The following is a 25,234-nucleotide window of genomic DNA, read 5'->3' as shown; positions in this document are numbered from 1 at the left end:
TATGATGAATTTATTCCTGAGCCATAAGTTTTTGTTTCTTCTTTTTCTTCTGTGCACCCTCCTTTTCTGGTTTAGGAACAATTTCTTCTTTTGCAGTGAGGATCATCTCAATGTGGCAGGGGGAGCTCGTGTATGGGTTAATCCGACCATGAGCTCTGTAAGTACGACGGTGCATCTTGGGGGCTTTGTTCACCTGGATGCGTTCACTGACGAGAGAATCTATATCTAAACCCTTAAGTTCAGCATTACTTTCTTCATTTTTAAGCATTTGCAATGAAAATTCAGCACTCTTTTTGAGCCACTGACCCTACGTCCAGCCCCACTGTTTGACCTGGGCACACCTACCAACATCACCATTTTAAGGACAGAATGGCACACACTTGTTCTGTAAAGTGACAGCTTTCAGATATTTGGTGGCTCTGAATATGCATTCCCTTGATGGCCTGAGCAGTTTCTTGTGTGTTCTTAAAGTGAAAACAAAGATTTGAACCTCTTGATTTGCATGATTTTATGGGGTTTTGTGGGTCAAGTGAATAGCGAACCATTTTCAGAGATTACCTCGGGTTGCTTACGGGGAAGAGCTATATAATGGGACATTACTTTATGAACTCTGTTGGAAAGATTTTCAACAGGTGAAATTCCGGTTTTATTGTGCTGGGGAACCCACTTCTCATACTGGCCTGAAATTAAACTCTCTAAGCCCCAGTTTGCTCATCTGTAAGAAGGTTGCTTTGCAAGGTTGTTCCCTTAATGCTGCTTCATTTCTTTTCATTGCACTTATAACATGTGGCATATTGTAGTTATTTTTTTTTTGTTTATGTGTCTAGATTAATACACTGTGAGCTTCATGAAAATAGAGTCTTTGCTGTTTTTTTTTCTTAACTGCTGTATCCCTAGCATACAAAATAGTACCCGACACATTATGGTACCCAATAAATATTTTTTGAATGAATGATTGAGGTACTATATCAGAATGCCTGTTTTTGCATAACAATCCAACTCAAAGCTTAGTGGTTTTAAAAAACAACCATTGTATTGTAGTTTATGATTTTGTCGGTCATGAATTTAGACAAGTCTTAGCTGAGCTATTTGTCTGCTCCATGTGGCATTGACTGGGTCACTTCATGGTATGCAGCCGAAGGTATTACCGCTCTGGGAGTTCCTGATGCCTTGGTGGCAGCTGCTGGATAATATTCTACATGTGATCTCTCTCCAGCAGGGTTGTCAGACTTCTTATATGGCAGCTCAGGGCTTCAAAATCAAGTATCGTAAGAGTCTTTCATGGAAGATGCCTTGGCAGTTCCACAACATCCCTTCGCTGCATTCTGTTGGTCAAATAAGTCTCTAAGGCCCACCCAGATTAAAGGGGAGGATAATTAGATTCCACTTCGCAGTGGGAGAAATAAGGATTTGTGATTATCTTTCGTCTACAACAGGCACTCTGTCCTTGATTTCAGAATGAGTCCTCTGTACCTGGAAAAGATATATAGATTTTTTTAACCCAAGGTTTTAGAAATGGTTTTGAGCTGTGAGGGTCAAAGGAGACATCAGCTGACTAGCCAAGTCAGCTGAGTCAACTGCAGTAATTAGTGAAGTGACAGTTGTTACACACCTATTGTGTTCACATGTAGGTGTTCACCGAATGTTAGGTGTCGGAATTAGAGAAGCAGTGTGTATAGTAGTTAGGCATGATGTTCTGGAGCTAAACTGACTCATTTTAAATTTCTACTTTGCTGTCTATCAGCTTTGTGAACTTAGGGAATTTACTTTGCCTCCCTGTGTTCCACCTTAGACATTTATACAATAGAGAGAATAGAACTTACCTCATGTCATTATTGCAGGGATAAAAGGAGTTAGTACATTCAAAGCTTGTAGAAGAGAATCTGGCATATAAATGTTAAACATGGTTATTTTATCATTGCATTGGTGTTCATGCAGTAATCCATTTAATAGACCCCTTTATTCAGAATTAAGCTGGAGAGAAGAATGGAAAGAGGAACTGAAAAACTGAATGGAAGCTAAAATTGCAGTTGTGGTATTTGGAGCTGACTGTAAGACAGATATCTTTTTATTTTTTATTCTTTCCCACCATTTCAAGTATTTCCTAAAGCAAACTCAATTGACCAGTTCAAGAGCAGTGTATTCAGCAAACAATAACATAATTGGTTTAAATATCAACATCATCTACTCGGGGTCTTTGAGTTCTAATCCAGAAAACTGAGAGCAGATACAAAGGAGGAAGATGTGTGACTTTCTACATAAAAATCCTTGGGACTTAGTTGTCTTCTCTGTGCCTCCATCTCAAATGGGAATAAACAGTTATATGTCAGGATAGCCCATGTTATGCTGCAGTAATAAATAATCTCCAAATCTTGGTAGTTTAAAACAACAAAATATATTTCTTGCTCATTCTACATTTCAGTTTGGGTTAGTAAGAAAACTCTCATCATCTTAGTTATTCAGAGACATAGCTTGATAAAAGCTTCATCTTGACATGATATTAACCTTCTAGGATCAATACAACAGTGGAAACTGAGAATGGCCAGTTGTGTACTGGCTCGTAGAAACTTCTCATTTCTACCTAGAACTGATCATATGAGAGTTCCTGTCACATTTCAATGACCAAAGTAAGGTACATATCATTGGCCAAAAGCCACAGCCAACTTTAATGGGGTGGGGAAGGATAAAGCCACCTTGTAACCAGAGGAGAAAAGCTTAACAAAAAGCCAGAAAGTACTACATATAGTGGCTGGTAGCTTCTATTATTTATTGTTCCACAAATATTCATTCTCCCCTCCTGCACTGTGAGCAGAGTGTGCTTTTTTGTGCCATTGTCTGTGGACTTGACCATGCAACTTACACTGGTGAATGGAATATGGCAGAAGGGACAGTGTGTCACTTCTGAGCAGAGGCTTTAAGAGACAGCGTAAGTCTTTGCCAACTCTCTTGCATGCCTGCACTCTGCCATGAGAAGAATATTTTCCAGGTAGTCATTGCTTCTTCAGTGACTGTCCTGGAATGAGAGATATGTAGAACAGACTTGAACCCATAGCTTCTTCAGTGAGAAATGGATGTTTGTGGTTATAATACTGAGATTTGGAGGTTCTTTGTTGAGCAGCATTGTTTCAGCAAAAAGATGCCTAATACGGTGATGCAACACAGAAAAATTTTTCATGAAGCATAGCTACTACAGATAATAGTACACAAGTAAGCCTATGAAATAGTAACTTACTAGTTAGTATTATAAGAAATATAAAGTAAAATTAGATGGTAATAAATTATTTACATACTTTATGTATGTATATATCTAAAATCTTTTAGCTCCTCAATTTTTCCTTGTATAATAAATAAGGAAAAATTGAAAATGACAGATCTTTGTGCTGTTGAGGCGTGTAATTTTGTACAGTATTTTAGAAAGTCCCATTACTCTAACATTCCCGTGCCAAAGAAGTTATCCTAGGGAAATAATTTCAAAAGTATGAATCAGTGAAGGAAAATAATCTTCATTAGCACATTATTTAAGAGTATATTAGAAACAGTATAACCAGGCAATAATATATTATTATGTAAGCTATGATTCCATTGATGTTTTAAAAATTATACAGTCATTAGAATAAAAAATATGAAAACTCTCCAACAACATGAACAAATATCTAATAAGTGAAAACACCTAGAATATAAAATTATGTCTAAGCCATAACTGTAACTAGATAAATAGATATGTAATATATACAGATAATGACTAAAGAGAATATGGAGAAACTTAAAAATATTTGTGCTAGAGGAGTGCAATATAAATGAAGGAATATTTTTCTTTAAAAATCTAACACTATAATATTGTTCTTTTGACAATAAATGCAATTTTTAAAATAACAAAGCATTTTCTCTTTTCAAGAATATACTCTTATGTGTGTCAGGGATTCCAAGTCAGAAGACACATTTAAAAAATACAGGAAAGAAACTCAACTATTAACATTGACTGTATCTATGTATTATGGGTAATGTAATTTCTTTTCTATGTATGTTTCTTTCTATATTCTTTTCTTCTATATACTTTTCTGTATTACTCAAATGTTTTGTAATGAATGTATTATTTAACCTTTAAAAAAGTTATTTTAAAAATAAATGAGCATGTTTTCTAGTCTCCCTTTTGAGACCCTGTGTTTCACCTACTTAATGCTGTCATTTCTTGCATGCAGTGCATGTCTGGCTCTCCACAACTCACTAGCCCATAATTTGATTTGAGATAAAACTAAAAATAGCACCATCTTTGGTATGGAGGATGGAAATCGGACTCTTCCTGCCCCTTATTTTTTTTTTCCCCTCAGGCAGCAGGAGATTTTTGTCAGGACAGCTGGTTTATGAGCCTGGTCTAGGGGCACTCTGGACCGTCAATGTTTCCTGGTAACTTCTAAGCTCAGGGGCAGGGTGACCTTGGCTACAAACTAAACATTGCAAGTGAAGGATTATAGACTCATGGACTTTTAGACAGTTTTTTGAACTATCAAAATTATTAATGTTAACCTGTCCTCCCAACCCATACTCTGTATTGATTATTAGAGGAGCTAATCCACAGAGATGAGAGTTTGCTCCAAGAATATAGGCTTCCCACAGGCTCACAAATGCTCAGGCATGCCAGTGTCCTAAGTGAATTAAACTCCCAGAATGCCTGAGAGAGTAAATTCATTCTGGAGAAGGCTTATTGGTCATATCTCCAGAAATTCAGAAAACATGTCTTAGGAGCCACATCACAGAGGGAATAACTCATATCAGAGCCTTAGCAGAGACTTTGAGCCTGGGTCTCAAGTTTGTCATCTCTGAAACAAGTATAACTAAATCAACATTGCCATATATTGGCATAATAAAGCTTTTTGCAAATTAAAGGAAGAAGTTCAAACTTTCTGTAAATTAAAGGAAGTTCAGTGGTAATGCTAATAATAACAGTGATTATGTCACTTAATAAAAAGGTTTATTTTAGCGCTAAAAAAAGGAGCTTCAGGGCTGTGAGCACTTTGTGATATTTCTGACTTGTTTAAACCTATCTGCATAAGTAGATGGTGCAGGGTTTCAGGCAGTACCATCTCCAAAGGGCCCTTTTTCATGATCTTAGAACAGTTGTGGTGATTCTAGGACCTGATGGCCATTGTCTTGAAGTTTTTTAATGTGCTAGAAATGCATGAACCCTCTGCTCCCTTGAAGCTAGTGGTCGAGTCCAGTTGCCTCTGTGCTTGGGAAACTGAAAACCAGGGAGTTGGAATCCCATAAAATCAGGGGATGTCTCTGAGTTGGAAGCAGCTAATGAGGCTGCAAGGTTTTATTAGAATGCTTTCCTTCCTGAGGAAGGTTTCTATATCTATTCCCAGATTAATGGTGAGATTAACATTGAAGATCTCTAAGAAAATAACATATTCTCCCATGTCCATTTTATGCATACATCTGCCTTCAGCTAGGATTGCACCTAAACCTTCCCAGACTCCAGCTCAGACTCTAGAATTACCTGTGGCTGGGGTGATTCAGGCAGATGAGAGGACTTCCTCTCTAAATTCTCCCTACAGCTTGTTTTCTTCAAAGCCTCTCACTGGGATGGGCGAGGGACAGAGGGTTTAGTACCGTGTCTTCCTAAGCCCTCTGCTCTTCTGCCAACACCATTAATTTCAGCTAGCTAGAGAGGAGCAGGGAAGATGGAAAGCAGCATGTAACCTGGGCCGCTTCTGCCCAGAGCAAACTGGCTGTGGGGAGCCCCGCCTCCCCTCGCGGTTGACAGCTCAGCTGGTGCCGAGCAACTCGTGCCAGCCAGTCTTGTCTCAGCCTGAGTGTGTGTGCGCGCAACGCCGGGGCTGCCTTTGCCCCTCCAGGTCCCAAAACAGCTCTGAGCGCCGCTCTGCTTCAAGTCAAGCTTTCTACTGAGAACAGTCCCTCCCTTGTGCCGGGCACACCATTAACTGGAGGTTTGGCCACGTCAAATTGGTTTTCTCAAAAAGCAGGGAGCAGAGCTCTCTCTTTGCTGACACAGGAAGAAGGATCTGGGTTGGAAAAAGCTGCTGCTTTTGACACTGGAGATTCGTGGGCAAGGCTTCTCCTTATTTTCCCAGGCTGTTTCCACTCCGGGGTGAGGAGCGCCCTGAGGGTAAGAAAAGCGCCTGTAAAATGGAGCAGATGTGGATGAGGTATGTGAGCTGTTTCTTTTTGCTCGTTATTTTGGGCTTGATGTCTTCCCTCCTAGCGCCCTTATAGAGGGCGCCCCCCCCCACTCCCAACCACAATGGGGCCTTTTTGTGACAGCTTCTCTTTTTTATTGCCTGCTCCTCCCTAATTCCCAACCCACTTCTCTTGGTCCTCCTGCACATGTTCTCTTCTTTTGTGTTTTCCTTGTTTAGTGAATCTCCCTGCCACCTAGTCTTGATGTTAGAAATACCCAGTGAAGCAGCTTGGAAGTTTTTGTAGAAACATTTCTCCATCTTTTCTTGTTCTTGGGGCTCTCTTTTTCCATAGTCTATAGGAAACCTCTCTTTAGAGATACCTTTGATTTCAGATACCATGAACTGTATCAGATGCATTCTCACTTTCTGCCACGTTTTCCTTCTCAACCTCACCCTTCAGTAGTCACACAAAGGCAAAGGACTGAGTGAGCAGAGTCCAGCAGTGCTCATCTCCAGTCTCCAGGTGGAGCTGACTTTGGGAGAGGAATGGGGTAAAAAAAGAGACCTGGGTACCCTTTATTACTCAGGCTTTGTCAAGGGCAGGGTGTTAGCCTCTTTTAGGTCAGTTCTTGGAGATACCTGGTGGAACTGTGTTTTCTCCATCCCCACTTCTTCCCCCAATATACTTCTAAATGGAGCTCATACCAAGAAGGGGTAAGGAGAAGAGATTGTGTACCCAGACAAAGATTTTGTTTTTTTTTAGTAAGGGAGTTGGGGGTGAAGGATGGGATTTTGTATTCCAAAGGTGTCTCTGTAACAGATACTCCTCCATCCTGAGGATTTAGCTTTGGATAACTGAGATGGGGCAAAATGAGCATTCTGACTCCTAAGAGAATGCAGGCTGTACACAAAAGATAAATTTAGAGCTTGACAATACTCGTGAAAAAGACCTTGGGGGTTTTAGTTGGTTGTCAAGCTCAACAAGAGTGAATGGTATGATGTGAATTTTAAAGAAAGGGCAAATTGAAGCTTAGGGTGTGTTGATAAAAGAAACATTGTCTAGATTCTATTCTTTGTTCTTTTCTTTTCTCCTGAGGCCTCTCCTAGAGAACTGTGCTCTCTTTTGGGCATCAATAGATAAAAGAAGGACAATCAAGGGACATGAGAGGACTGAAAGTCCTGTCTTGAGTGGTGGTGAAAGAAACTGGGGCTGTGTAGTCTGGAAAAGAGAAGACCCAAGGACTATGTGATAGCTCCCTTCAATTATTTGAGGGGCATTGGTGGAAGAGGGATTAGTTCAATTTAGAATCTCTAGGAGGACAGGACAATCACTGATTGGAGCAAGTTGTAGGGAGGCAAGTTACAGCTTAGTGTGAAGGAAAAGGTTTCTAACAATTGAACCGCTTGGGCAGGTAAAGAGATTGCTGACCTTGCGGTTATTCAAGCAAAGGTAAGAAGACCACTTGATGGTAATATGAGTGAATGTACCAGGGATTCTTGCTCTAGATAAGTGTCCTTCACACTTTTGAAAGTATTATTTATTAGATTTTATTGAACTTTATATTTAGATATAAAAATTCAGACAAATTCAGAGATAATTACAGTCCAATTAATTTCAAAACCTGACTATACTCATGTAATGGTCAACCAGATCAAGAAACAGAACATTACCAACACCCCGGAAGCCCTCCTTATGACCCCAAGGATAACCACTATCCTGATTTGTAACACCATAGGTTAGTTTTGTCTGTTTTGAGACTTTACGTAAATGAAACTATAAACCGTGTACTTTTTGGCATCTGGCTTCTTTCACTCAACCTTATGTTTTTGGGATTCTTCCATAACGTCATGTGTAATTGTAATTCATTAATTCTTGCTTCTATACAGGATTCTAATGTATGAAAATATCATAACTTATTTATCCATTCTACTGTTATTGGACATTTGGATAATTTTCAATTTGGAGCTGTTATGAATAGCATTGCTATAAATATTCCTGTACATGACTTTTGGTGAGCATATGTACTCATTTCTGTTAGGTAAATAGTACAAGTAGAATTGCTATGTTCAGCCTTAATAGATACTGCCAAATCATTTTCTAAAGTCGTTACAAAAGAGGATATCCAAATGGCTGAGACACTGTGAAAAAGTGCTCTACACCAGTACTCACCAGGGAAATGCAAATTAGATCCACAGTGCCGTACCACTACAAACATATTAGAATAGCTAAAATGAAAAAGAGAAAATATCAAATGTTGATGAGGTGGATTGGTCAGAAAGTTCACAAAATTTTTTACCCCTACCCACAATAAGAAATATAGTTACATTGCAACCAAGAACACTCACATATGTAACTGAAAAGTTTCATGTAACAGTACTTAACCTTACTATATATTTTGTACTCTGATGTTTTTCTGTTCTATTCCTTTTCTTTTAAAAAGTGCTGATTGTGACTTGCTAAATCTATTTCATCACATAAAGGTCACAGTTGGAAAAATGTTATAATCATAGATCATTGCTGAAGTCTCAGGTCTCCCCAACTCACAGATGAGACCAGTTCTAAAGACATTTATAGAAGTCCAGTACATGCAGGCACTGTGGGGGCACTAAGGATAAAACAATGGATGAGACTGGGTCTCTGTCCTTAAGGGCTTTATGTTTTCATCATCTAGAATTCTAATACAGAAGGGCTAAGGCAGAGATATGCATTGGCTGCTCTGGATGCACAGTGGAGAAGCCCAAACTGAGGGATTTAGAGAATAAAAATTAATCGTAAGAGCTACCATTTATGAAGCTTTCAGTATGTGCTAATTCCTCCACACATTTTATTTCACTTAATACAACCCTATGAGATGTGTTGCTATACCCATTTTTAAGACAAAGAAATGGTACTTTTGAAAGATTAAAAAATTTGCTTAGGGTGACTGACCACATAACTAAGGAAGCAATGCATCTTGGAACAACCTAATTCAAAAGTCTATGCTCTTAATTGCTTCACTTGAATCTTGTAGAAGACTCAGTGTCTGAGTTTGTCCTGAAGCTGGCTACTCCTAAGCTTAAGGATAAGCATAAGACTGTGATTCTATCTCCATATTTCATTCTGGGACGCTCTGAAAAGCCCTGTCTGAGGGATTCTTCACATGAGCCCCCATGCTCTTTATCTTGTTCTGCCTGACAACAAAAGACAGGGTGTTGAATATTTGACTCCCCAATGTTAGACATCCTACTCCTAGATTTATATTGTCTACTCCTCTACAGCTCAATGGGAGTGTTTTTTTTCTGGGAGTGTAGCCTGACTGTTGCCAAATTCTTTGGTTAAATCATTTGAGGAGAGCATGGTTTGTTCTGGAACAGCATATGTCTCATGAATACACTGGCCTTGCAAAAAAGCTGGTTTGGTCACTAATCAAACATATCCATGGATAGAGTAAGAGTTGTCATAGAGAGAAGCTCATGAAGATGATAAAGAACTTGATGAGGTAGTTTTCTTTACGTTGTAAGTCCAGTAGCAGTTAGGCAAGCCACTTTTACTGCTCTAAATTTTTAGTTGTTCACCTATCTTTACTGGCAACTCCCTATATCTTCTGCCCAGGGCAGTGTGTGGTGTTTCTGGGTCACTGTTTATATTAATTCCCTATTGCTGCTGTAACAAATTACTATCAATTTAGTGGCTTAAAACAATACAAATTTATTATATAGCAGTGCTGGTTATCAGAAGTCTGAAAATAGGTTCAAAGGGCTGCATTCCTTCTGGGGCTTTAAGGGAGAAACCATTCCTTGTCTCTTCCAGCCCCAAGGCTGTCTGCATTCTTTGGTTTGTGGCCCCTTCCAACAATGGTATCACTCTGACTTCTGCTTTCATCATCACATCTCCTTGTCTAGTTCTGACCCTCTTGTGTCCCTCTTTTAGAGGACCCTTGTGATTTCACTGGGCCTATCTGGATGAGCCAGGATAATCTCCACATCTCAATATCCTTAATTTATGGTGGAATTGTAAAATGGTTCAGCCACTGTGGAAATCAGTTTGGTGGTTCCTCAGAAAGTTGAAATTACTAAATGATTAGGCAATGCCACTTCCAGGTATATACCCCAAAGAATTGAAAGCAGGAACTCAAACAGAGATTTGTGCACCAATGTTCATAGCAATATTATTTATAATGGCCAAAAGGTGGAAATAACCCAAGTGTCCAAAATGTGTATACACACACACACACACACACACACACAATGGAATATTATTCATCTATAAAAAGGAACAAAGTTCTAATATACGCTACAACATGGATGAACTTTAAAGACATCCTATGGAGTGAAATAAGCCACACACAAAAAGACAAATATTTTATGAACTCACTTATATGAAATACCTAGGAAAGGAAATTCATGGAGACAGAAAGTAGATTATGGGTTACCAGGGGCCAGAGGGTGAGGGGAATGGGGATTTACTGCTTAATGGGTACAGAATTTCTGTTTGAGGTGATGAAAAAGTTTTGGTAATAGGTGCTGATGATGATAGCACAATATTGTGAGTGTAATTAATACCTCTGAATTGTACTCTTCAGTATTGCTAAAATGGGATATTTTGACTGGCATATACATTACTACAATAAAAAGTTATTAAAAAGAAGATCCTCAACTTAAATTTCACATACAAAGTCCCTTTTCCCATGTATGGTGATATGTTCACAGTTTCTTGGGACAGACAAAGAAGGGGACCTCTTGGGGGATATGTGCACATTACTCAGCTTACCACACTGTGAAATGCTGGAAAAGTCAGTCCTAATTCTCTTCCCCTTTTATGTGGAAATGTTCTTGTTTTTTCTGGTCTACGGGAAAGCTGAATCAAACTCAGGCAAATCATTTATGAGCTTTATACAACTTCTCTGGACAAATAAGAGAATTTGAAAATTTTAAGGGCTACTCTTAAGACTGAAGGTTAGGAAAGGGAAGCAAAGTAATTAGTCTGTTTTGTTTTGTTTTATATTGCCCTGTAATTTGATTTATAAAATCAAGCACTAATAGGATTTGCCTGTTGTAGCTGTGACAATTTGAAGTAGTAACATCTAAGAAAAATGAAGGCCCTGTTTCAAGATTTAAGAATTTTGGTTTTGTTCCTCTTTTCCCACATAAAGTGCAGCCTTCAAGTAAGACAAGATATCCATTTATCATAGTTACATTGTGCCTAACAGATCTCCATTGATAATTTATTTGCATTTATTCTGCTGTGTATTAAATGTTAGCCTAGAGGAAACAGGGACATTTATTTCTCTTTGAATTAATTCATGGTGAGTTAGTAGAGACTCCCATTTACCAATGTGTAGTGACAACTAGAGATGGCATTTCCCCTATTTTACACATGTGTCAGCTGAGACTAGAGGTTAAATAATTTGCTATGATTCATACAACTAGTAAGTGATAGTACATGAAGGTCTGTTTCTGTTCTGATGCCTTTGTTCACCTTGGCACTTTTGCTTTGTATATAGTACTTTGTGTCAGGAAAATGCTCATTTTCATAATTCTATTACTGCAGCATGAATTTCCCGTTTAACATTTGGGTCTTGTAGCAATTAATTTTCTGGATTATTGGAAGGAAAATGTCTGTCTTTGCAGCTCTGGTCTACTTTTAAACAGGCCTATGCTTGGATTTGGCTTGAGGAATTTGCCCTCTTCAGTGCTGTCACCCACCCTCCACTTTGCTTATTTCCCACATACCAGATCAGACTAGACCTCTCCTCCCCCACTGCGCACCCCTTCCCCACATTTTCTTCAGCTCACATACTAAGGCTGGATTTAAAATACCAGAAGACTGGGGAGGGGTTGTTTTTGTCTCTGAAAAGATACGTTGGCTGTCCTTCATGGTGGTGATCCCTGCAGACTGGGTGGCTTGCCTAACTGGCAGGGGATCATTTATACAAGGCTGTGTTGAGCATCCAGCCATTCAGTGAACGCCCTGGGGGCACTAAGCCTATTGAAGTTAGTCCTGTTTTATAAATAACACTCCAAACTGGGCTCAGAACATTCCACAAGTTGTCTCTGGCAAAAATTCAAGTAGTATTTAAAGTGAGAAGAAAGATCAGAATAAATGAGACTCATGATGAACCAAGGTGGCTCTACCCAATTCTATTTAAAATGTTCAAATACACTGTTGCCTTATTTTCCTGTGTCTCGGAGAACCTTCTAAGATCTATAGTCAGCAAAACAAGCATGATCTTAATTTTTTTCCCCAAGGACTCATGTCTGAAACACTTCGATAGTCATAGACTGTTTATAATGAGTTTTTAAATAACAACTTGTATTTCTATAGTACTTTAATAGTTTGTGATATACTTTTCCTTAATTCATTTTATTATTTCCAGTCCTTTTCTGCTTGCCTCACTCTGCAGAAATTTCTTTCCCTCATGGCTTCTCCAAAGCCGGCTAGAGAAGAGGTAACCTGCATCTAGTCTGTTCTCATTATGGGTAATGTGGAAGGATTGTAAAGAAACAATAATTGCTGATATATGGAAAGTATGATTGACAAGAAAATTGAATAAATGCTAATATGGTGCATGATTTAAGCATATATATTTTTAATTTCATAATGTGGAATATTATTATTCATAATAATTGCTCGTCATGTGGAATTACTCTACGTTATGTAATCATTCCCCTTTACTGAAGCATTTAGGTTTCCAATTCTTAACTATTATAAATAATACTTGATAAAAGTCTATGTTCCTAAAGCACCTTCATCCCTAGGATTATTTTTGAATGATAAATGTTTAGAAGTAGAATAACTATGTCAAATACTTCTAGTTCTTGAAAATCTATTGCAAATTTATTTAACATTTTATTGATATTTATTGAAATTTTATTCAATTTAAGTATCGTTTTTAAGGCCTCAGTCCTTTTTACCAAAGGGGAAACTGAGGCACACAGACATAGAGTGGCATATCCTAGGTGTATCAGTAGCAACATTCCCAACTTTGACCCTCTCTAGGGTAAAATGCTTTACTGTTGCTATTAATATGTCACCATCTTGGAGTTGTTTCCTGAAACAGGAATAAACAGAAAATTTAAAAATAAGGAAGTAAGAGTAGATATAAATTACATCAAAATTGTGCATACATATTAGGATGTCAATTGGAAAGAAGTAAAAAAAGAAATACTGTATTTGGTTATGGGGTTATGTTTTTAAAGCAAGAAGAAATTTACACTGGTGTCTACCATGTAACAGCATGTAAAGTTTGTAACTGAGTTGGGTTGAGAAAGATTCTTCTGTGCATTGAATAGTGATTTCCAGGTTCTTGGCACTATGGGAACAGCATTAGTGCCAGCAGACCCAGGGATATGGTTGTAGAGTGATTGTCACTTTACCCATCCTGAGCTAAAATTATTATGAGTGGGCCTTAATACACCAGTTGTTCCCACCTACACACCTAGCCTTGCCTTTGCTAGGACAACTTTGTTTATCCTTCAAAGGTTAGCTTCAGCATAATCCTTTTGGGATTAATCCTGGGTGTTTATACCCCTAGTTCTGGGAGTTTTTTGTGACCAGAGCATGTTCTCCCTACTCTGTTTTAGCACATAGCTAGTTGGTTTATTTGGTATTCCCCATACTCCAAGTTCATTGGAGGAAAGGACTGTCTTTTCTCTCTAAATCTTCAGCATCTGACATTGTTTCTAGCACTTAGCAGATGCTCAACTAAAAACTTTCCAAAGAACATTCCCTGCCAGGCTGGTGTGAAAATCTTTTGGGTAAGCAACTCCTTATCATGGAATGAATACAACAGGTTAAGGTTATCAAAGATTGATGCCATTAGACATTCAAACTGTCTTTATTCATTGTTTAAGAAATATGCATCCACTTCTGCTATGATCTAGACTCCTTAAATGCTGGGTACACAATAGTGAATCCTTTAAAGACCCATCCCTCAAGGAGCTGCCATTCTAGTGGGGTCACTATGCACGAGCATAAATCACTGTTACACCCGGAAATCACAGTTCCTTAGCTCGAATTTGCTTCAGTATTCCCTAAGCACAGCCATCCTTTGTAGCTCATCTTTAGTCTAAAGTCTCCACCCTCAGCATCCGTAACTCTGAAACTGCATTCCTTAACCCCAAGGTCAAATCTCCCATTTCCCATTCTTTTTGAATGACCAGTTCCTCATCTCCTTCATATCTTCCGTGTCATCTGTTCCTTATCTCATTTATCTCCCTACTGAGCCTAGACCTCAGTATCAGCTCTTTTATTCATGTTCTCAGCACTGCCTGAGAATCTCTTACTGCCTTGGCAACCAACCCTCGGTTGGTTTTATTATCCTCTAGAAACCTATAAGCTTTGTTTTTGTACATTTTAAAATCATACTGAGAAGCTAGCTAAGTTCATTCTTTCTAATCTCAGTTGGCCTCTAATGTTGCTAAGAAATTCTCCTCCTCTTCCTCCAACCTGCCTCCTGCCTCTCCCCATCCTCTCTGACTCTTCTTCATCCCCTAAAAATATATTCCTCACAACCTTTGATTTCATCACAATAAATAAAAGCAAGATACAAAATTGTATGTTCAGTATTATTTCTATTTTGTAGAATTCACACAGGCAAATGAACTAAAGAACAACTAGAAGTAAATACATGAAAATCTTTACAATGTTGCCTTTAAATGATAGCATTTTAAAGTTATTTTTATTTTTTCTATACACTTTTCTAGTTTCCAAAATTTCTTCAAGGTGTATGCAGTACTTTTAAAATTATAAAAAATAGACATTATAAATAAAAGGAACAATGAGAGAATATATGTGAATAAAAAGATGGATGGAAAGAAAAAAAATCGTCTATCTCGTGACCTCTGGTCTAGAGCTCTGAGACAGACTGAGCCACCTGCCGCAGTATGAGGGGGGATGAACATATCTCAGTTCCTTGTAAATACTGGTTGAAGATTTTTTTTCAAAAAGAAAGGTACAAGCTAAGTGTTAGAAGTGGATGGAAAGGCCACACGCCATCCCTGGGTGGGGTGGCAGAATTCAAAGCAGATTTCATGTCTCTTTGGAAAGAATGATACAGGTGTCCTGTCTGATTCAGGAGACAGAGAGGAGGATTTATTATATATTTGGATGTCTGATGACCTCATAGGTCAAAAATGAGGGAGATAATTACTTGAATTGCCTTTACCTTTTTATACTATCAGGCAGTTTCTCTTAACCTTGATAAATAGCAACAAGAAAAATAATGTTAATTCCTTTTAGGACAAAGACTTAGTGCAGGAACAAAAAGGTCATAAAATTCAGGGAAGTTGTTGCTGATATATAATGATGTTGGTAGCTCACTGTAACTATTGAGGACAAACACCCCAGAAACCTGGCTGCCAGAGTTCCATTTGGCTAGTGAATAGAGTCAGTGAATCGACTGTTAAGTGAAGGGTGTAATTGCAGCCTGTACTGGAGAAAAGTGGATGTTACTGCATCAGCGCCAAGTCAGCCCACACTTAGGCAGTGTGCACAGGGAGGCTCAGAAGTGATACTTTCTCTGCTTTGAGGGGCTTCACCAATGAAGCACTCTAATTTGCAGCAGTTATAATAGTAGATCTTGCGCTGAGAAAAAAATGATAATCTCACAGTGTTTATCATATATAATAGACTTGGACTCTGCATCTGTGACTTCTGCCCCATTTGCATTTGAATATGCAATTCTGGAGCCAAGTGGGGGTATGTGGCAACATTTGGAACATAGAGGATATACTCAGTGTTTCTCTTGGCAGGAGGAAAAAGATGTAAGGAGAAGCCTCAGAACTTGTTCATGAAGGGTCTTTTCCATTTTGATTGTGTCTGTTTCTATCACCCTTCCTGCCTTTAGGCTTACTCCCTTTTTTTTTACTCCCTTTTTTTTTAGGGACAGTGATAAGTGTTATCACAAAAGGAGCCCATTAAGGAGCCAATGTTCTGGAGAAATATGGATGGGGATAGAGAAGAATAAAATGGATGGATGTCAACTTTTCAGGATAGGATCTTTTTAAAAAGCCATAGTAGCTGCTTCCCTTTTTTAATTCATTTGTCACATGGCATTTGTTATACCAGTACTTAAATACAGAGTGAGCTGTATCCATCAGGATAGGTTAGTATTCCCAGAAACAAGTTGGTGTCTAAATCCCAACCCCTTAGCCCAGCAATGCTCACCCTTCCTTTCAGCTCAGTTTCTCATGAGTCATTTCTCTGGAGTCAAGGCAGGTGCAAAGGAGCTTCAGGGTAAATGCATGGATAGAAATAGTGCATATTGGAAAGAGTAAAGGTTTGGAGTCAGGCAGATACAGTTTTCACATTCAGGTTCTGACTAGCTGTGTGATCATGGACAAATTACTTCATCCTTCTAGGCCTGTTGTTTCCTCATCTACAAAATAGGGATAACAGTACCTACTTTACAGGATTTTGTGAGGATTGAGTAAACGCATATAAAGTAACAGCACTCAATAGATTGTGGCAGCAGTGGTAGTGGTGGGTGGTAGTGGTCTTCCATAATAACGATGATGGCCATTTAATACAAGATTAATCTTGAGGAAAATTCCAATGTAGGAAAACATATGGAATGGTAAAGTTATGCACAGGCAGTCCAGAAATTGTTGCCTATAGATGTCTTTGTTCCTAAATTGGCACTATTTGTGAAACTCTATTTAAAAATTCTCAGAGCTAGAACTACACATTAAAGAAAGTAGGTCACAGTTCTCCTTCTATTTCTAACCCTTTTATGTTTGCAAGGGTTGAAAGTGGATATACATTTAAAATATGAAAAATGGATCTTCAAACCTCAGAAAGGTTTCATTAAGAATCTAGCAATTCTTGCCAAATGAACTTTTAAGAATATGGGAATTAGAACAGATTGTGTGTTTGCTTCAGTGCCTAATACTGCAGGGACCCCAATAAATAGAAAACTTCAGCCATCTTCCTGTCTTGTTACATGCTCCCACCTTTTTCAATATTTGGAGTTATGTCTGAGAAGGCCACACTGAGCCTAATCCCTCACATATTTCACCTTTTATTGAGGACATTAATTAGAAAGAGTAATGTAAGTTAGATCAAAATGTGTTCTAAAATGTTTTTTTAAATACAAATTAACTTTTTAGTATAAAAAATAGTGAAAAAAAAAAAAAGGAAAAAATATTCACCTGTATTTCCTATCACCCTAAATCCAGAATCTTTTCACTTTTCTGGGGTCTCTTCTAATCTGTATTTGTGTGCATTTTTATATCCTAGTCCCAAGACTTTCTTACTAAAATTTAAATTTATCTTTGGGTGTTTTAAATAAGTTAGATGAATCTATAGTATTTGAGGAGGGAGGTGGAAATGAAGGAATCTCCCTTGGCTCCCCTTAATACTGTCAGATGAGGTTAGGGTTTGGGAAAAAAGGATCAAGGACAGGGAAAGGGAAAAAGAAAGCTGGAAGGGGTCCTGGGAGCAGTTGATGCCTGTTCAGGCAAGAGGAAACAAAATGAAAGCCAAGCCCTGAACACACCCTTCATTTTCCCTTTTTTTGGGTGCTCTCATCATGTCCCTTGTATATTTATACCCATCCTTCCAGGCCTAGATTCAATGTTCTCTTTTTTCCAGAGATATCTTAGACCCCACCATCCCAACCAGGACAAAATTAATTGCTTTCTAATTTATGTTATGAAATTCCTGTTTTAAGTATCATTATTCTAATACTTATCTCTTTGAATCATGGGTCGGTCTCCCCTGTTAGACAAATGTGTTGATAGCAGGGTATATTTTTATTTACCTTTGTATTTCCATTGCCCAGCACATAAGCAACTTTTCAATACATGTTTATGAAATGAAATTAAGAGTCCCCCAAATAACAACCAGGGCTCAGTTCTTCACACTAAATACTGCTGTAGAAAATAGTACTTTCCCCTTGTGGATTTATGGCTATGATAAGAAGTCCATATAAAGAGATGTTTGAAAGATAGAAAATGCCTCTGCAAAATGCCGTGTGCCCCCAGTCTTAAGCAAGGGTGGATAAGTGATGAAGTGGGGGCAATAATACCAAACATACAGGTTGCGAAAGAAGATCTATAACTGCCTTATAGAAAATATTTATCTGTAGGCTCCATCATGGCATTATCCTTTGCTAAGGAGGAAGGATCTCAGGTCTCCACCACTTCCCGCAGTGGTATGAGAGGCTAGATTAGTGGGACTAATTAAAGGACCAGACCTTGGAAAGGCTCTGTATCAGTGGCCACTTTCAAGCAAAGCAAAAATGGGGTGCTTTGGCTATTCCTGACCATAACTCAAGCAACCATACTTAGAAAATTACTGAAAAAAATCATCAGAGCACAGTTCGAAAGCATCAGAGTATTAAAAGGTAGATGGCTTTGATAGGAATGATTATTTTCTTATTATTCTTAACCTAATCACCCCCAGAAAACTGTAGGAAAAGTTGGTAATATAAGAGATTGAATTTGGATCTATTGTTTGACTCCAATACCTTAATTGTCACTTATTAGCAAATCAGGGAAAGATGGGTAATATACCATGCAGAAATTAAGTGGATGAACAACTTGTGGGTGGGTTGTACTTGGAAAGTTCTTAGTTCTTCAAATTAAGTAGGAAACTGTTTTGTCAGGAACATTAATAAATGTAATTTTAGTGAAATTGGTATTAGTATTGACAGATTGATGAGACAGGCAGAAAGATAAAGGGTAAGGCTTACTGAGGGAAAGAACAGTTCATTTTTAAATATTGGGGTAAAGATTATATATGCGCATCTGTGCAGGAGAGCTATAAGTGCCCTGGTGATCTTCATGTTAGCTGAGGATGAGTCATTCATGGACAGATGTTTAAAAAAAAAAAAATAGAAACACTTGAATTTGAGAAACTGGGACAAGGATGGACAAGTACTTTCCGGACTTGGGTAATATGGAAGGATTTACAACATATTTTACTGCTTTTGGGGGAGGGAGGAGGAGGCAGGTCTGGAGTCTGTCTCTAGTATACCCCAATTCTCTTCGCATTTTGGTTTATCAGTTGTTGTCACAAATTGTAATCTCCCAGACATACACTCTATATTTCTTCACTATTAGCCCCTTCCCTTAAGGGGCATCAAATTCCTTCCCAACCTTTTGGAGCAGCTGAGTGAGCCCTACTTTCTGGGAATAAGAGAGGAAACCTGAGCTGTTAATAGAGCTAAAGTGATTTTTTTTTTAATCTCCTGAGAGGTTACAAGTATTTCCATTAACTCAGTACTTATGCAGAGTGACCTGTCTACCCTTCCAGTTTATTGATTCACACTGGTTAGGCAGCAGACTTAAAGTGGCTGGGGATGGGGCGGAGAAGATGAGGTAGCTGATGATGGAACTGCTTTCTGATATGCATCACCTTGTTGTAACCTGCTCTGGATCTATAATGTGGAATCTGTAGCGCAAGGAGGATTGAGTGAGATCATGTCTGGAAAGTGCCCTGAATCCTTGGAAAGTATTAAAATGGATTTTTGGGTTAAGCATGTATAAGAAAGAATTGAATAATTAATGTAAGGGACCTTAGAAATCCATGCCCTTCTTTTATAAATACTTGAAGAAACTGAAGCCCAGAGAGGTAAATGTGACTTGCAAGCCAGTTAGTAGCTTGTCACCACAGATTAATGAATTGTGTGTTGAAACCAATAGCTTTCTCAAGACTGTATCTTAAAGCAGAAATGAAATTTTCCCTGCACTTGATCCATATCAGGATAACAGCCTCAGGGGCCTACAAGGAGCCAGGCAGGTGTCATAAATGAATGAATGAGTTGGGACTTCAGGGACAGGGAGTTGCAGGCAAACTGAAGAGCCTGTTATGTTTAAAAGGGGGCATATTTTCCCCCTATGTGGGAAGGCAGGCTAGATCCACTCATTTCCCAAGAGAAGTTAGAAATGGGTCAACCTTGTATGGACCAAATAAAATATGTTGGATGGGCTGAATTTGGCCTGAGGTGTGACCTTGCTCCAAATGACTTGTACACAGTTACCTTTGTCTGTGGGCTGATTCTAATGGAATCCATCCAATGAGTAAATAACAACCACTAAGTATAAGTTTTTTTCCCCAGAAATTTTTCAAGAGATTGCTGTGGTGGAGAGTTTCAACATCCTCCTCTTACTTTATCTCACCAGAGGGGATCCATAGGTAGTACGTTCATCTCTCTGTACTGTTTGCTCTCGGGGAGAGTTTTTAATGAGAAGCAACATGATCAAAAGGCCATTAGTGGAGAAAAGAAAGTGACAGAGGGACTGGAAGAACCACAAACTGTTGCCTGCTTTTTGTTTATTTTTCATTCTGCCAAAGGGAAACTTTATTGAAGTCTCAGACCCTTGGAGCTGGGGAGGAAGGCTGCCCTGGGGGAGGGCAAGGAGCCACGAAGAGGGCCCTTATATGACCTTCTTCTTGGGGTGCAGATTGTTGGTTGGCCGCACTTCTTCTTGCAGCATTTGACAGAGCTGGAGGTGCAGATGAGCCTAAGCCTTACAACAGATCATCTTGTCGCACTTGTGCTGCTGGGCAAACTGGCAGAGGGAAGTCTCCATTATGCTGCCCCAGGGATGTAGCACCAGGTGCAAGGTGGACTCTTTCTGGATGATGTTATAGTCTGCGAGTGTGTGGCAGTCGTCTAGCTGTTTGCCCACAAAAATCAGATGCTGCTGGTCAGGGGGGGATGCCCTCCTTGTCTTGGATTTTGGCTTTGACATTCTTGATGGGGTCACTGGCTTGACCTGGAGGATGGTGGTTTTACCTGTGAGGGTCTTCACAAAGATCAGCATCTCTGCTCCTGCCTCTCTGTGGCTTCTTTGCAGAGAAAGAGCAAGCTGGTGATTTGCCTTTGAATAATACGGAATTGCAGTTGGTGTATGTAGTCCAGTGTGCCCTGTCTGGTACTTTCCCATCTATCTGGGACTTAAGTAAAAATTTATGCCAAGATCCAGCTCTGAGGCAGGAAAGATCATCATCAATTTCTAAACAAATGTCAGTCTTTCCTCTTTCTCCCTGTGAATGTCTTCTGGTTTTTCAAAAGAGAAATCCTCTAAATCTCTGTCTACAGAATTCTTTTTGCTGACAGCTGACTGGGGTTAACCAAGTGTTTAAGGAATAAGCTCAACATTGAAAGCATCTCTCTGTAGGGGTATTGCAATCGTCTCTTTGTTTCTGCCTCTCCCCATCCCCCACCCAGTCTGTTGTAAAAACAGTAAAGCAGCGTCTTTAAAACATTAGTCTCTCAGTTCATCTTTCTTTTTGACTCAAGTTGCCTGTGGCTTAAATGCCTCTCAGTGTCCTGAAAGATTCTTAGTACATTCTTCCCGCTATCCAGCCCTCCAATCACTTCCCTGGACTCGCTCCTACTCACCCCTTGCTCTCTCTGCTCAGCCACATTAGCCCCCCTGCTCTTCCACAGACATCTGGTCTCCTCCTCCTAAGGGCTTTTGTATTTGATGTTCTCTGCGTGGTAGACTCTTTCCTGCGATACCCACATAGCTACACTGATTGCTTCTCTGAGAGGCCTTTCCTACTGGAAACTGCATTCATCTCTTCCTCCATCTCCAGCACTCCCTATCCCCATTCCATACTTTAATTTTTTTTTATAGTGCCTGTCACCAACTGATGCAGTATATTTTACTTATTTGTCTCCTTCTACTAGAGTGTAAGTTCCACAAGTGTGGGCATTTTTGTCTCTTTTGTTCACTGCTGCCTTCCTGGAGCTTAAAATAGTGCCTTAGACATAGTTGGTGCTAGGCAAATATTTATCAAACATATTTTGAGATTTCTTTTCTGTCTGTGCTGGGGACAGAGGTGTTCACTGTGAGGCAAGCTTGCTTGGCAGATGCACCTCTTGCTACTGAATGATGGTGTTATTAATGTTTCCATAAAATGGACTTTGCCTGTTTCCCAAGTTCTCTGTGTTAATTCTGCTTCTTAAATATGTCTTGAATCTTTTAATTTCCCTCCATTTCTACTGTCTTTCCCCTTAGTTAAAGCCACCACAACTTCTTACTTGGAGTTTAGACTTGGAGTTCAGCATACACTTTTGCCCCCTCTATGTCTTCTCCCTCAGCTGCCAGAATGATAAATCTGGCCATTACCATTCATTCCCTCATTTAAAATCCTACGTGGTTTCCCATCACCCTTCAGGTAAACTCAGTATCCTCAACATATCCCACAAGGTCTTGGAATGTGTACAATTTTGACCTTTTCTGTTCCTCTAAAAGACCGAGTTCTTTCTTGACTCAGGGTCTTTGCTGTTCCCTCAGAGTGGAATACTCTTCTGCCCTCATTCTTCATGTGGTTGACATCCTTCTCATCTAGGTTTAAGGGTCCTTTTCTCAGAGTTTCCTTGAGTCCCTGTATTATTTAAGTTCCCTCTGCAATTTCCTTCATGACATTTATCAGAATAATAATTTGTGAAATTGAGTGTTTAATGACATCTCTACAGTCTGTGTACTTTTTGAGGATAGAAACTCTATCTATGGTGTTTGCTTTTGCATTCCCAGCACTTAACACTGTCCCTGACACATAATACGAGCTTGGTACATACTTGTGAAGTGGAAAAACACATGAAAACAGAACACTGGTGTCTGAATGGAAGGGGATGTGTTATCTTCAAATCATCTCACCACCCCAGAGCTTGGGACCTTGTGGGGTGATACCTTATTAATTAGTGATGTGTTTCTCTCCACAGAGATTATTTTGCAGAGGATGAAGGTGAGATGGTACCCAGAACAAGTCACGTATCAGGTAAGGAGTCCAGGGGTCTTGGCTTGTTAAATTCTTAGTTTCCTGCTAATTCCCTTGACTAATACAGTGGGCCCTTTACATTCGTGATAGCAATGTATTCAGACTTTTGTTAATTTCCAAATTTGCATATACCACTGGAGCATACAATTCCCCACCCCCCCCAACGTAGTGCAGTGAATCATAACTGAAATACTTATGTGAGTTCTTTGCACCTTTAATGATTCTGTAATTGCAACTAAAGTCACTTATAAAATAATTAAAATAAATCTTGTCTCTAAAATTAAATCTTTAATATGCCCTATCTATACCCTCATACACAATTAAAATAGATATAGTAATAGCTTCAACCTTATAGGTAAGATTAAGTGAGAAAAGTGTTTAGTGCAGAGCCTGTCAAGGAATGAACACTCAGTGAATCTTAGTTATTGTTATAACTGAAGTAACATTAGCCAGGTAACTACCTGAGTTATAAAACCAAAATGAAGATAGCTCTCTTTTGGGGATCATTTCCACAAAATCTTATAATCACTTGAGAGTTTTTTTACTTGTTAAGTGATTAGCCTTTGTGGAAAAAAAAGTCTTAATTTGAATGTGTTAAGGACTTCAGAGTCACTTAAAATCAGTATTTGAAATTGTGTACATTAAATCTTCAAATTTCAAGTGTTCTATACCATAGTCAATATTTTGAGCTCCAAGATTCCTCCCATTTAAGGTCAAAATTGAAGGACTAGGGCAGAAATGGAGGGAGAATAGAGAAAATGCCTTCTACAGGCATGATATTGGATTGGGTGCATTCATTTAATATTTTATTTAATCCATATGAAATTTCTGTGAGGTAGGTATTATTATCTCCATTTTTCATGAAGCTCAGCAAAATTAAGTGATTTGCCAAAGTTTCCACAATTAGCAAGTGGTAGAGTTGGGGTTCAAATCCAAGCTTCAAAGGCTCTGCTCTTTCCTTTTATCCCACGAATCTCACTTCCATGTGTTGTTCTGTTTTATTAAATCTCCTTCACTTAGCCGACTTAATTTCACCTAAATATGAAGAAAAATCATTCTTTCTAATTTCTTTTAATTAGAAAAATTGCATTTATTTAGGAACAAGCAGAATATCAAGAAAACAAGTGGAATTATTATTTTGCAAACACAAAGTGGTACACAGTTAAGAGTACAACAATTATTTTGTATAGGTTGCAGGTGTAAAAATGGAAAAGACACCATCTCCATATATTTAGAAAATAGAAAATTTGTGGTGTCCACCAATAAAATATGCTTTAAAAATCTGTGCCAATTTACATCCCCCATACCATATCAGGCAAGGTTAGTGACTATTAAAAATACCAATAAGGACAGGGATGTCTAAAGACACATTTGACACTGTATCAATTTTATTTTTAAAAAGACACTGTATAGTATACTATATAGTGTTTAAAAATAAATCATACAGTCTTAAATTTCAATTTTTTTCTTTAAAAGTAGTAGTGTAATCAGAGTTAAGATAGATGCTTTCTTATTCATCTTATTCATCATCATCATTTTCCTCTTCATGTTCATCTTCTTCATCTTTCTCTTCATGATTATCTTCCTGATCCTCCTCTTCCTTCTTTTTTTATTTTATTTCCAGTCTTGAGAGCTTCCTTTTTTTCCTGCATCAGACTTTCCTTTAGCCTAGAATATAGCAATAGCCCTTAAATATTTTCCTTTTAATTAATGGCCTTCTTTTTCTTAAGACTGTTTATTATCTGCATCAGTTATTCCTCATTTCTTCCAGTTTCCTTACCGCATCTCCAGAGAACAGGCCAGAAGGTTCTCCTGTGATTTTTGGAGATAACATGGAACAAAACAACAAAAAGGCTGAAGGAGACCACTTGGGTACACTGAGACACTTGAAACTCTCTCTTCCTTTTATTTTTTGTTTCCCCTTGTTGGGGAAATATAGGTTTTTGTTTCTGTTTCATAATGGCCTTTGTTTACCTTCACTGTGTCTTCATATTTTCTTTTCTCTTTAGCAGAAATGGATTTCCACATTTATGAGCATTTTTTAGAAAATTTTGAGAAATTGAAGTATGTGGGTACTTTTTCTTGTGCTCCTTCTGTCAAATTTGGGAAAAAAAGAGAAATGTGATGATATTTTGCCTATTGACTTCTTACGATCTCCTTTGCCCAAGTTGAGTTAATTTTTCCTCAGTGAGGCATAGAGTCACTGAGCTGTGGAAATGACCTGTAGATTATTAGTCTTGCTCTCACTTGCCACAACACTGTGTTTATGGAGCTCAATGTATTGGGAAAGCTGTTGTTCTTTCTAATTAAAAAAAATAGTTCAGTAGTTAAGGCTCATTTTCTCCTTCCATCAATCAAGAAAAGACGTATTTTTCTT

General features: G+C 38.6%; 1 protein-coding gene across 7 annotated transcripts in view; it reads left to right on the top strand.

The window, feature by feature from the left end:
* The window catches only part of LOC119526795 (phosphodiesterase 4D interacting protein), a 258,604-nt gene that overhangs the window by 42,077 nt on the left and 191,293 nt on the right, over positions 1–25,234 (top strand). For 6 of the 7 annotated variants that reach the window (XM_037826232.1, XM_037826236.1, XM_037826237.1 and 3 more), the window contains exons 1-2: positions 5,803–6,167; positions 22,802–22,857. In XM_037826232.1, coding sequence (XP_037682160.1) covers positions 6,148–6,167; positions 22,802–22,857 — 76 coding nt within the window. In that variant the 5' untranslated portion in view covers positions 5,803–6,147. Of the gene's footprint in view, positions 1–5,802; positions 6,168–22,801; positions 22,858–25,234 lie in introns of those variants that run through there. The other variant, XM_037826233.1, reaches the window with a different exon arrangement.

Source organism: Choloepus didactylus, chromosome 2 (assembly GCF_015220235.1).
Source record: "Choloepus didactylus isolate mChoDid1 chromosome 2, mChoDid1.pri, whole genome shotgun sequence".
Taxonomy (NCBI): domain Eukaryota; kingdom Metazoa; phylum Chordata; class Mammalia; order Pilosa; family Megalonychidae; genus Choloepus; species Choloepus didactylus.
This window is presented reverse-complemented; position numbering and strand designations above follow the sequence as displayed.